The 12808-nt window shown below is 34.0% G+C and overlaps 2 protein-coding genes across 4 annotated transcripts; one reads left to right on the top strand and one right to left on the bottom strand.

Annotated features, from left to right (window-relative positions):
- Nucleotides 1–87: 87 nt before the first annotated feature.
- LOC105329546 (uncharacterized) lies at nucleotides 88–3175 on the bottom strand. 2 transcript variants are annotated; one of them, XM_011430830.4, is made up of 3 exons: nucleotides 3103–3175; nucleotides 1708–2754; nucleotides 88–506 (listed from the first exon to the last, which is right to left on the bottom strand). In XM_011430830.4, exons 2-3 carry the CDS (start codon nucleotides 2747–2749, stop codon nucleotides 307–309), a joined length of 1242 nt encoding a protein of 413 aa, XP_011429132.3. In that variant the 5' UTR covers nucleotides 2750–2754; nucleotides 3103–3175; the 3' UTR covers nucleotides 88–306. The 2 variants fall into 2 exon arrangements, with proteins under 2 accessions (XP_011429132.3, XP_034301590.2); XM_034445699.2 differs by having other exon boundaries at nucleotides 3097–3151.
- A 3189-nt stretch (nucleotides 3176–6364) lies between these two features.
- Nucleotides 6365–12092, top strand: LOC105329545 (uncharacterized). 2 transcript variants are annotated; one of them, XM_011430829.4, is made up of 3 exons: nucleotides 6365–6526; nucleotides 8827–9089; nucleotides 11501–12092. In XM_011430829.4, the coding sequence occupies exons 2-3, from the start codon at nucleotides 8835–8837 to the stop codon at nucleotides 11825–11827; spliced, it is 582 nt and encodes a 193-aa protein (XP_011429131.3). In that variant the 5' UTR covers nucleotides 6365–6526; nucleotides 8827–8834; the 3' UTR covers nucleotides 11828–12092. The 2 variants fall into 2 exon arrangements, with proteins under 2 accessions (XP_011429131.3, XP_065940478.1); XM_066084406.1 differs by lacking the exon at nucleotides 6365–6526 and adding an exon at nucleotides 7829–7849.
- The last annotated feature ends 716 nt before the right edge of the window (nucleotides 12093–12808 follow it).

Genomic DNA, 12808 nt, shown 5'->3' with positions numbered 1-12808 from the left:
GCACACCATCTAAAATTCAAACATACATGTACCATTCTTGTTAGTCTTGCTAAATGACCACTAAAACAGTGAAACACAAACATAGTATAAATTGTAGATATCCATTTTATAACAGTAAAAAATCAATGCCCTAGGTATGATAATGTTCATACTATTCTTCACATTAACATCAATGATACACATTTTTTCCACATACCCCCTGCAAGAGCCATTTGTCTGTTTTTCCTGACTAGCACACTACCATACAATTATTCACAACATCATAAATGATGCATTTTTGGGGTTTGTTTCCCTACAGAAACTCATTTACTCGTTGATATTCCCATTCATCGAGTGTGTTCCGCTGTTTTCCACCAGATCCATGTTGCGGGCTGCCTCAGTGGCAGCGCAGGCGTCCATTTCCTCCGCCTCTAGCTCCAGGGCCGTCTGCTCCTCGTCGTACTTCTGCATCAGCGCTGATATCAGGAGACACTTGGCTGAACCACAGTCACAGGGTAGAGGGTGGTCTGACAGAAAGAGAAACAAGGAGAATCAGAATAAATATATACCTAATAAACTTGCATGAAAATGTGTCCAAGCAATATTTGTTATTTTATATAGACACGTATTTTGTAAAATTTACATTTTTCAGTGTCTTTTTCAGTGATAACAATACATATCAATTTTGTACTATACAGTCTTAAATTGATGTATAATTTGGGCGCAAGAGGGGTTTACTTATTGATATTCAAATATTTAATCATACAATTACTGAAAATTATTATAAATCTATACTACTATATTAAAATAATAGACTCGAATTTTTTAGCTTTAATACCGATAAATCGGCAGAGTACTGTCTTTTGGTTTTTATATTTTAAACATCATTAGTACATGAAAATTACCAATTTGTTTTTATTTTTGCTCAATCAAGCTTCGTTAATTAATAATCAACAAAAATTCCTCAAAATATTCTGGAAATCATCTGAATTTTTTGGATTTTACAATCTTGCGCATGTGCATTAAATTCACGCTTAATCACAGGGGGCTCTTTATTTTATGTTTCCACAATATCACATTTACATGGATAAACTTGGAAACGATAAAACAAATGAGTGTTAATTTTCATTGGAAATTTTTTTTCTGTTCATCAAAGAAAATATGGGAGATAACTCTAACACAGTGCATTTACTATGAAAAAATCCCGAGAGTTTCAAATGTCAACATGGTGTGTAAAAAACGTTGTTAAGATAAGTTGAATGCTACAATTTAATAGAATTAATCTTTTCGAAGAAAGGTATTTACAGCTTCAAAATGGTTTGTTGTGAACAATTTGACTGTTATTTTCAATGCAATATGTAATTAAGGCATTATTGGCAAGGGAATTCCCCATCCCCCAGGTCTTAGAGACAACACTGAAGTCTTATTAAGATTAAGGAAGCTCGTCAAAAACATGTAAACTTAAAATAATTCACATCCAACCTTCTACAACTGTAACCACATTATCCTAGTGAAATTGTGTTTAAAGAAGGGTAACTCTCAGAAATTCTGCCACTGTTCAGTGTTTGCTTATGGTAATTGAGCCCCCCCCCCCCCCCCCCCCCCCCCATGCCCAAAATATGTGTTATTGTCGACATAACACATATATTTAAAATTATTTTCAATTAATGGAGACATTACCCTAAATGACCTGTAAGACAAACGAGATTTCTGATAAGTTACAGTTACCTGATACATCCTCCTCATCTTCCTCATCTTCTTCAGACCCCGACTGATCATCCAACATCTCTATGGAGATGTTGTATAGCCGAGGATTTGAGGTGTCCTGTGTTAACTCAAGCACACACGAGAGCGAGTCTTCTTCATCCACTGAAGCGGACACTGGAATGAAAACAATAGTCTGCTTCCAGTGGGTTGCCTCCACCATGGGAGAAGTTGACAAGGTCACAAGATGAACCCTGGGAAGGTCCTGACCTGACACACTTGGAGGTATTGACACAGTGGGTGAACCGAAATAAACATCAAACCAGGCAGCAAAGCCATGCACTAGTCCAGTTTTTGTCATTTTGAAAGTGAGGTTGTTTTGAATTGATTTTAAATCCTCTACTTTGGTAGTAAGTAAGTCAAATTCATGCACAATCTCTGGGTCCGACATGCACTGTTTTGGTTCTATACACTCAATCACTGGTTGTTGAAGAGTGGACATCATAGAAATGGTTTGTATCGGTGAAAAGTCATATCCGTACGCATTTTCCCAAAATCGGAAATTTTCTGTGACATATTTTGACATGTTTACAGGTGTAAGGTATAAGGTGGCATGAGATGGTATCATCATGCCAGAGTCTGACAACCATTTGTCTCTAGCAAACAAAACAGAGTCAAGCATGGACTCGTGAAGCAAGTAGAAACCCATCCACTCAGATACGATGATGTCCACTTTCTCCACAGGAAGTTCAACATCTTCAATCTTTCCCTTGATGACCTTAATTTTGTCCTCCATTTTGTTGCACTTCACAATCTCGTTGCAGAGATCCACAATGTTGCTCGCTTCCACTGCATACACCATTGCTGCACCAGCAGAAGCACAAAACAGGGACAAAATGCCACTACCAGCACCAACATCTAGCACAACTTTATTTTGAAAAAGAAATTTATTTTTGTCGATGAATTCTTTATATGCCAATGTACGTGGCTTGTCTTTCAACATCAAGGTATGAACTGACAGGTCGCTGTAGCTCGAGAAGTAATCTGATCCATCCCCCGTTGCCATACTGACTGAAAAATTGGGTTTTGTAGAGAAAGAAAATTAATTTGGTTGGTCAATTTACTCTATCAAAATCAGATGACTAAAAATCTCCCTTACTAACGTAGATAGAAATTTGCGTAAATATCAATAATCATTCAGCATATTATGTATGGAATACAATACATAGTGTTCGCAGATACGCGTGCATGTTGATGAAAATCACAAAATTTACACAAGCAACCACATGAAATCTCATGCATGCCACTCTTATTAAAATTTACATGAAATGTGCTGTATCTGATAACATTGTCTTAATGCGGTTTATCATATCGATAGAATTCTTTCAAATAATTGTTCAACGTGTATGTTACAGTTACCTCAGAATTCTTCTGCGGTACACAGCCTTGTTGTTGACATGAACACGTGCTTCCGGTTTTAAAATTATAAGCCCCAAATAGAACACGCTATATATTTCCGGATTTGTGATCATTACATGTATCAGAATGTGGGTAAAATGCATTTCAATACAAAGAATAAAATAATCCAGGTCTGTTCAATGGTCAGAGCATAGTTAGTTGAGTCTCAGTGCGTCTCAAATCTCTCTCTCTCTCTCTCTCTCTCTCTCTCTCTCTCTCTCTCTCTCTCTCTCTCTCTCTCTCTCACATTGTTTTTATGAATGTAATAATGTTGAAGACAGTTGAGAATAGTTGTTGCAATATCAAAAATACACCGATACGTGGCGATGACATGCATTATATTTTAAGTTTTGAAAAATAATCTTCTTGAGTGCAATTCATTCTTAAACGATTAAAATAGTATTTACATTGTATCTGAGAATATGTGAAATTGAGCTTGCAGTGTGAGAGGACATTGAACAATCTATTCAATTTAAAATTTGATGTTTGATCCACTTGCATACTTGCAATACTCATGCAACCTATGTGGCAACGCACTTTGAAAAAATTATGCACTTTGAAAAATTTTTTCTAAGTGCGTTAAATTTGTGACCAAATCAACGCACTTTGAAAAAAATTTTCAAAGTGCGTTAAATTTTGGACCAAGTTAACCCACTTTGAAATTTTTTTAAAAGTGCATTAAGATGGTACATCAACATTTTTTAGTAAAGACACTCTTAACGCACTTTGAAAAAATATGTATAAATCACAAATTCTGGAATGGAATTTCTAATTTATTGATAGTATGATGATTTGATAACCCTGATGGTGAATCTATAATTTACCGTATTTGAGTTCGGGGATGGGGAGTGGGTGGGGGTGGGGGTAAACCAAAGATACTGGTCATTCACCAGTGCATCACATACTTGATTACAGGAAGAAGGACCCCTACCCCTCATTTTTCCTTCCAAAACATACATGGTGTCCCAGAATATCTGATACCATTTGAAATGCACGTAAATTAATTATTGCTTGGCCAAAACTTGTAAACTATGACTCAAATAAAACGTAAAGCAGTTTAATTTCAGATATTATGGGTCATAATGTATCATCATTATGTATGATATTCAGCAACTTTTAAACGCTTAAGACTAAGAGCGGAAAAAGAAATATGCTCTGTTGTAAATTAAGTACATGGAGTGATATTGAAAAAACGAGCTGGCCAAACAATAATTTCTCCATTGGTATGTTAAAGAATATATAAGAGTTTCAACATTCTGTTATTATTTTCTAATCAAATAAATCACTTCAAAATTAAAAGAAATTACATTAACAAACATTAAATTATTATAAACTTAAAATGAGCATTAGGGTGTGGTTTTTTTTTTCTCGCACTGATCTTCTAAAAGATCATATTGTTTTTGATAAACATAACCAACGTATCCTTTTATCACATTATGTTTGTTAACAAGCATATGCAATAAGCCAGTTGAAATATGTTATACATTGATCTCCATTATCAATATATACAAATCATATTCGTTCTTGCATAGCTCAATTACCAAATAAGACGTAAATTTGCTGCATACTCAAAATAGGAAAATGCAGTTGCTAAGCAATGAAGTTTATGTCATATTTGGATAAATCAAATCCCCCGAATTGTTCTTTGTGTGTAAATTGTCGATATTGTCTTATGAGAAAAAAAATTCTCATTTAGAAATTGTTTATCAAGATAGCTGAGAATGCAATTGGTTCTTTTTTAAATAAAGCTACACAAGGTCAAAGCAATCATTTATTGTATATAAAAGTATCATTTATTTTGACTAAACCCCGAACAATTTTTTTTTCAAAGTGCGTTAATATCGACGATATCAACGTACTTTGAAAAAAAATATTTTTTTTCAAAGTGCGTTGACAAAATTAACACACTTTGAAAATGTTTTCAAAACTGCGTAATTTTCAAAGTGCGTTGTAACAAACCTGCTATTTGTTTAAAATGACATATATAATAAACTTGAATTTATTAGAAACTACACATACGACGGTTGCAAATAAGCCACGTTGGCTCTGTGATAATTGTCCAGAACAGTGTAGAAAATCATATCAAACTATAAGTCATAAAGAGGTAGGGGATGGGAGTCGGGAGATTCAGTCCTCATTCATGTTAATTTAAGAACGGGGCCGGGTGGGCGGGGCGGAATTACCGGAGACGACATGTATGAAATGAAATAATACCAGTCATAGATAGAAATGATTTAAGCCTCAAATATTTATCGACATTATACTTTAATTAACAGATATTAAAAAAAATTCGAAAATTTAATGTGTGAAATTTTGTCCGGCTTTTTGAGAACAACAGCACGACTTGTCAGTTTTTTTTATATAGTTTATCATCAATATACAGTGAAAGAATGAACCATTTCACACATTAATTAATGTTGAGCGATATGCATAAGCGTGCTTTGAGTTCCAAACAGTTGACATCTAATTGTACGTATGCCGAGTGTATACAAATTCCAAAAACACAAAGAACACTTTCGTTAATATTAGTATTTTTCTGTGGCTGTGTAAGTAACATTTTTGGGCAAGTTAAGTGGTACTTCAATTTGATGAAGACCTAGGCCTTTTACTGTATTTACCTTTTCCTTTAGTTTTCTTTAATTGAAAATATTGACTTTTAATGAAGAAACCCTTTTTTTTGTTGTCAAATACTTCCCAAAGTTCTCTTTTCAGGTGATCTCCATTAAAACATTTTTATATATACACTAATACATACGCTAAATGAAGGGTAATTTAACCAACACCCTCGAGCTTTCAAATATGTTTATAAGACATCAACTTCATATTGAACTACCACCCGTTAAGGGATTAAGTGTATCAATATTAGCCCCTCATACATGTTCGAGCGCTAAGCGTACACAGTAATTATTTTCTTTTCTGATTAAACGACGACATTTGATAAAATGCGTTTTTAAACTTCTTTAATGTCCAGTCGATGACTGGAATTAACACTGCTCCCAGTGAATCAGTCGAATGAAGAAAAAATTTGCAAAGTCAAGTCGGATTATGACAACCTTTTATTATTTTTTTATTTTCAAATGAAACACGACATTTGGTCAAATAAACAAAAACAAGCAAAGTTGTTTTTTTAAAAACCAAAACGTTACCCATCGGACAATTCCAAAGGTGGCCATCCAAACCCACCGAAATATATCTTACATACATATTAGGTAAATTAAAAGCGTCTCGGAGGGCTTGAATTAGAACGCCATATTTTTGTCCTATATCAGTTGCTACACGGGGTAATCTGAATCATTCTGGAGTTCGTTATAGCACCTTGCAGAGCGTCCGATTCCTCCAAATTTCTTTCATAGAGTATACCCCACTTCGGAACGCGATACTCCAGGTAAGATCATTTGTCTTTCTCTTAATTGGGTCGCGATAAGAAGTCGATGTAAATATAACCGTATAACCATTGCTAATTTTCTCAGGAATATTAAACGATTTATTTGTATTGTTTTACGTTTGCAAATAGAATAAATTTTCAAACAGTCACAATCTGACTTCATTAAGACTGAAGAATAATTTTTAAAAACCAATCGATAGGGCAATGATATCTGCAGTAAGTGATTTTGATTGAGAAACGCAAACATTTCAGTCAATACACAAAAGAAATGGGAAAGGATGCCGGTCAGGGGAAACTTCAAGATAAATAAATGACAAGACATTTCTATAAAGGGATACTCCTTTTTATAATAGCATTTCCAATTTAAAACTGCACATGATATATAATCGAAGCCTTAAGTGGAATTACATAAGAGGAGAGCTCGTCTTTTTGTATTTTGTTTGACAATGATAATCCTCGGGAATTAAGGGATATCAAAGAAAACTGCTTCAATATCATTTTTCAGCGTAATTTAGGACTCGAAGTGATATACATTCAGAAAAGCTGCACACTTATTTGAAAAACATCTGATTACAGTTGACATCAGATATAATTGATCACGATTTATACGCAAAGATATCACTCTTGGGAAGAGACCAAAAAAAAAAATAAAATAAAGGAACACAACTATATTACATTTTCTTAAAAGGTATCTGGGACCTGTGTAAAAGCATTCGAGAAACAATCAATACTCACTTATAATTGAATTTATGAGAATACATTTCGTTCTTGCTGAGAAGGTTTAAAAAAAAAATTCTTTGATGTCTAGCTTCTTCCCTCAAGAAATGTTACAGACTATAGCTATAACTACAAGGTATTTGACAGATGTCTTTGAATTTGCTGAACGTCTCCTCTGAAGAAATAAGTGAGCATACAGCGGTTTCCCTGATCAGCTAAAATTAAAAGATATACACTCAATATATATATAGTTACCGGCATATTCAAAGGTAATCAGATAATAGATGTATTTCTCTCCAAAAAAATAGTATAATAATGGCGCATTCTTCTAAAATGAAATCAATAGTTGTGTTTTGATTCATTGTCTTGCTGTGATTTTGAGAGAGAGAGAGAGAGAGAGAGAGAGAGAGAGAGAGAGAGAGAGAGAGAGAGAGAGAGAGAGAGAGAGATTGAGCTTATCTCTGAGTATACAACAATACCAGCAGGACTTCGCAATACGTGGCTCTTGATCACCAACTAAGTCTGGTCAAGAGGCATTACCGCGGCCGAAACATCAACAGCTAAGAACTTAGTCCCTTCTAGGGGCCCGTAATCCGTGAGCTACACGTGAGTCAACGTAAACTGATTTTTCACTAATTGCACGCTTCTTTTGCTAGTACACAACTCATCCATTTAGTAAGCGCGGGAAAATATTTCTGTGTGACTCTTGAGAACTCAAACTTTGGAAAAAACATCACAAAACGATTAACTTGTGATCAAGTGTCAGATTTTTTACATATATTCCCTACTGTTTCCCAGTTTGGGCCGTCTCGTTAACTGCTGCGAAGCCCTTTACCCGCAAATAAAATCCGTGTCAACTCGTAAAGATCCCCGTAATTTAAATAAATGACCATATTTATTTTACATCAACATGTATAATTCCGAAACACTGGGAACATAAAAATAAAAAAATTACAACGTTGCAACTTTAAATCATACTGTAAAGTTTTCAAATCTCATTAGAAAATTATAGTATGATACTTACAAGCGTATAGATCTTTCGTTTCTGTGAGGGCAAATACAGAGGAAGAATCAAATCAGCGTTTCTTACCCATATTCTTCTCTTTGCAAAATTTTATTAATTTGGGATACACTATGATTTTTCTTACAATTTCACCATCATCGAACTGTTATACATTGTGCATTACGCTACTAAACTTACAAACCACCGCTGGCGGCACTAAAGAGATCGATATAGACCAATTATCTTGTCTGACTTGGGTACAAACTACCCAGTATAGTACGTTATCTTAAATAACAAATTGGAAAAATTTCTACATTTGATTGAAAACCCTTCCATGTAAAGTCGTTTTTGCCTTCTGTTCTTTTAAAAGTCAGTCTTTAAGAAAATTTGAAGTAAAGATGATTGAAGTATAACTAGACCTTATCTTAACGAAGAAAAATCACAAACCCTTCTGTTTTTACATAGAATCTACAATTTTTATTCATTTAGATTAGCTGTGAAACACATGTACTTGTGTCGTAAAGAATTTCGTGACATTAATATTTTATCCCGAGTTTCTCATTATCTTGTTCTCTTTCAGTACAAAGAATGGCATGGGTAACATTCAAAAGTCCTCTCTGGAGAAAGGAAATCGTGCAAGACAAAGTCAAACCGCTCCCATCCCTGAAAGTGAAACGGAAGATGGAACAGGAATTCGTAAATGATGGCGTACGAACGACAAACGGAACCAACCGCAGAAAACCAATAATACCACCATATAATGCATTGCGCGACCGCTATGCGCAGGCGTACTTCCAGTCTCCGCTGGTGAAAGCTATGAAGGAAAGGAATTTTCATCTTAAGGTTAGAAAAATAAAATCTTTCTACTGTCCAAACTATGAAGAAAAATGATCCTCTTTCAGAGCCTCTGTAATGAAGTATTTTAATTATAGTAAATGTACACAAAATGTTAATTTGTTTTCGTCTGCAGTTGATATACATAAGTTGCTTCCTAATTGATCTGTTTTCTCTGTCAAAAAGTCTAAGATTTGAAATATCGCTTCCAAACACCTCGGTTGCCTAAGTCTGACCATCTGATTAACTTTATTTATCAAAATTTATATTTATCGAATCAATATGGTAAATACGGTAGGTTATTATAGTAGATAAGCCCAGGTGACATCAAGTCCATGAGATCTAAGTCAGCTGGGATTTTTTCTGATCTTTAATATATACATTACTATACCACATCTTGGACAGCAATGCGTTTTTGATAAAAGTAATTGACCTTAGTTTGTTTGCAAATGAAAATGATTTTAAAAAATCCTTTTAAAGCGAAATCTTCGAAATGAAGTGCTAGTCAACATTAGGAAAATACATGTTTACTGTTGATATATTTCAATCAACTTAATTTTCGCGCATACGTCTTTGAAGATAAGGACCCCTTTCTCTATAGAGTTTTGCCCACTTGTAAAGTCTTGTTGAGCTGCTCGTTTACAATATATATAAGTGACAATCAAACGAAACTAGCAACCCTAGTGAGCGAATATGTTGTCATGGTAGAACTACGATTATAAAAACTCGGGCACTCGTTCGCGGCTGCTCATTATTAATCATGACGTTACGGGTATGGGAGGTGGAAAATGCGAGAGCAAGTAAAAATTCCTGTAGACACGACTTTCTAATCAGACGATTAGAAAACCTTTATGGGAAATCTTTGGGTGGAAAGCTGGAGGAAGCGCTTATTTATTACAAGGTAAATGTATCTTTCATCGCCAGATGGTCGGCTTAAGCGTAAATTGCACAGACGTCAATTTCGGTTGTAAATAAGACGCTTTAGTTTATGTATATTACTAGTGTTTTGTAAATATCAAGTTACTAACATAGGCCTATGTAAAACTCATTAGACTATTTTGCAGCCAGAACATTAAAGTATTGTAAATATAGATCAAATTAAAAGTTTTGGACTTTTACAGCGAGAAAAATCGGAAAGTCAAACAATGATTTGTTTGCTACTAATGCTTTTAAAATAGATAAATAAATCGCTTTAAAGCGTAAAGGTAATCCTTTAACCACATTACAAGCAGATTTTGTTACATGCTACAGGGTATCCAAGCGCTAATTGAAATCGTAGTTTTCGTGAAGTTAACCATTTTGATACAATTCGTAGTGTCAGAAATAAGGTAACCCATTGATGAATGTGTAGAATGTCATGTTATGGGGATTTTTAAAATTAAAAAATCACTCCATATAATGACCAAACTTTACCAGAGTACTTTTAAATGAAATGATAAGCCTTTCACTACGTTTGCTTTCTCCAATACCCTGTATTTGAGGTGCACGAGTTTTTATGGTGTTTTAGACAAACTTTGTCAAGAATTTCAACCAATCAGACTACATGCAAGTACTTAATTTTGTTCATAACAAATTTCTTTGAATTGAATCTGATTTTGTATCATATTTCTCTGTTTAACATCATAGGATTTTTTTAATATATTGATTTCTCGTTAACTTAAAATATTTGTTGACTTGTGTTAAGCTTTAAATTTAGGTTTTTTTTAAAAATAAAATAAAAAGATTCTGATTTTTCTATGCTAGGAAATATCACAGTAAATGAAGTGTTTTAGATTTCTACTTTTGTCATATTTTGCATTCATATGAATTTCAATATTCTTCATTCAAATGTATATTCGGTTAAGAAATATTAGTGTTACGAGGAAAAAAAAGAAATATGATTTCTATATATTCATTATTTTCAGAGGAAGATGATGCAGTTTGTTTTGTAAATACGGTCTATCCTTAATATTTAGTTTTTCATTTATACTGAATTCTTGACGGGATTAAATTTGATTGACACTTATTTAACCATATGTAATTTGATTTAGAGTTTCCCCTCAATCTGTATTGACATTACTTTTGGTCGTTTGTCAGATGCTTTACTTTTTGAAAGATATTTTACACTGCAGCGCTCACCTGACAGATACTGAAGATTACCCACTAAGCCCCATATCTAATAATCGAATTACCGTAAATTCTGCGGAATTTAAAAGTCACAGATAATATATTGCAGTGATATAGCCATTGATAAAAAATACTCTTAAGAACTCAGGGATTTCAAGCAGAATGAAAAAAGTATTGATCCACATGCGTAAATATGCATGATAGAAATTTTAGGGAAGATGAAATTTAATTATTACAAATTATAACATTGAAAAATATACACTGCCCTCCCCCATATAATTAATTTTAATCAATAGTAGTTTTCTTTTTGACAGGAATTACAAGAAAGTCAAGCTAACATCAGAAACCTGAATAAACTAAGCCACAGGCATCGATGCATAGCTACCCCGTCAATCGAAGAAATTCGGGTCAGGGAGCAGACGTTCGTCAATGACGCAATAATCACGGAAAGGAAACGCACCAAATACAAGGACATCATTCCGGTCTACGACGCATCACGTGACAACCATTGCCTTGGCTACTTCAAGAGACCGGATGTTAAACATTTGGTCAGCATTACCTGCACCCCGACCGGCTCCTTCAGCTATGACAGCAAAATTAAAAGTCCAAGACGACAAAAATTACGGGCGTCCGCTCCTTGATTGCAAGTCGCCAAACCTAAACTACAGATTTATTTATTTTTTTATTTTATCTCATTAACTACCGAATGCACATTCTGCTGTTCAATTTGTACTTTTAAGTTACATGTACCAATGTATATACCGTAGATTTTTGTATTGAACATTTATATATGCAAACAGTATTTTTGGAAACGTGTACATCCATTATCTTTACGTGATGAAATAGAGAGAATTATTCTCGCCAGTGCTGTGATATCAGTGTAATAAATGTATCCGAAATCACCTTGTTCTCGTATTTGTGCAGTTTGTACTTTTCTTTCCACTATTTTATAGTATTATCAATCTATGTGGCATCGATTTTCACAGTAACGTGGGTCTGAAAAAAAGACGAAAGACCTGTCGAAATTAATCCTCGTGAATAAATTATTGAATGTTTTTTAACATGTAAGGTCTAAATATCCGTTTCCTTGTATGCCTAGCATATGCCTTGTTTTCTAAAAGTGCAAATCAACTACTGTTGTAATTTTATATGTAGGAGCAAGTAGATGCATCTCGATGTAATTTATTGTTCTTTCAAATTTTAAGAAAAAGAAGATAATTTTACATAAGTTAGTTAGCTCTGAAGAAAGGTTCACTAAGGGCATTGAACTGACATTGTCTTTGGAAATTTCCTCATTGCAAACCCAACTACTAGTAAATACAAAAAATGCAATCTTATAACCATACATTCATATCAGCACATATCAAATGTGCTTGGTTGAGTTATTTCTATCTCGTACAGAAGAATAAAATGCCTTTTTAAACAAGGCACATGTGTATAAACTGATGGATTATTAAAATTATTAATATGGAGTTCGTATCAAATCCTCACCCTTTCGATTAAAGATATACATGTATTTTCAATTTCTCCAACCAGTTCTTTTACCGACCTACATTTAGATACTCATCACTTAGGATACGCGCTATTTATTTCATTTAATCAAACACATTTCAAGATTACTG

This window comes from Magallana gigas, chromosome 5, assembly GCF_963853765.1.
Source record: "Magallana gigas chromosome 5, xbMagGiga1.1, whole genome shotgun sequence".
NCBI lineage: Eukaryota > Metazoa > Mollusca > Bivalvia > Ostreida > Ostreidae > Magallana > Magallana gigas.
Note: the sequence above shows the minus strand (reverse complement) of the source record. Positions and strands in the feature narration are given on the sequence as shown.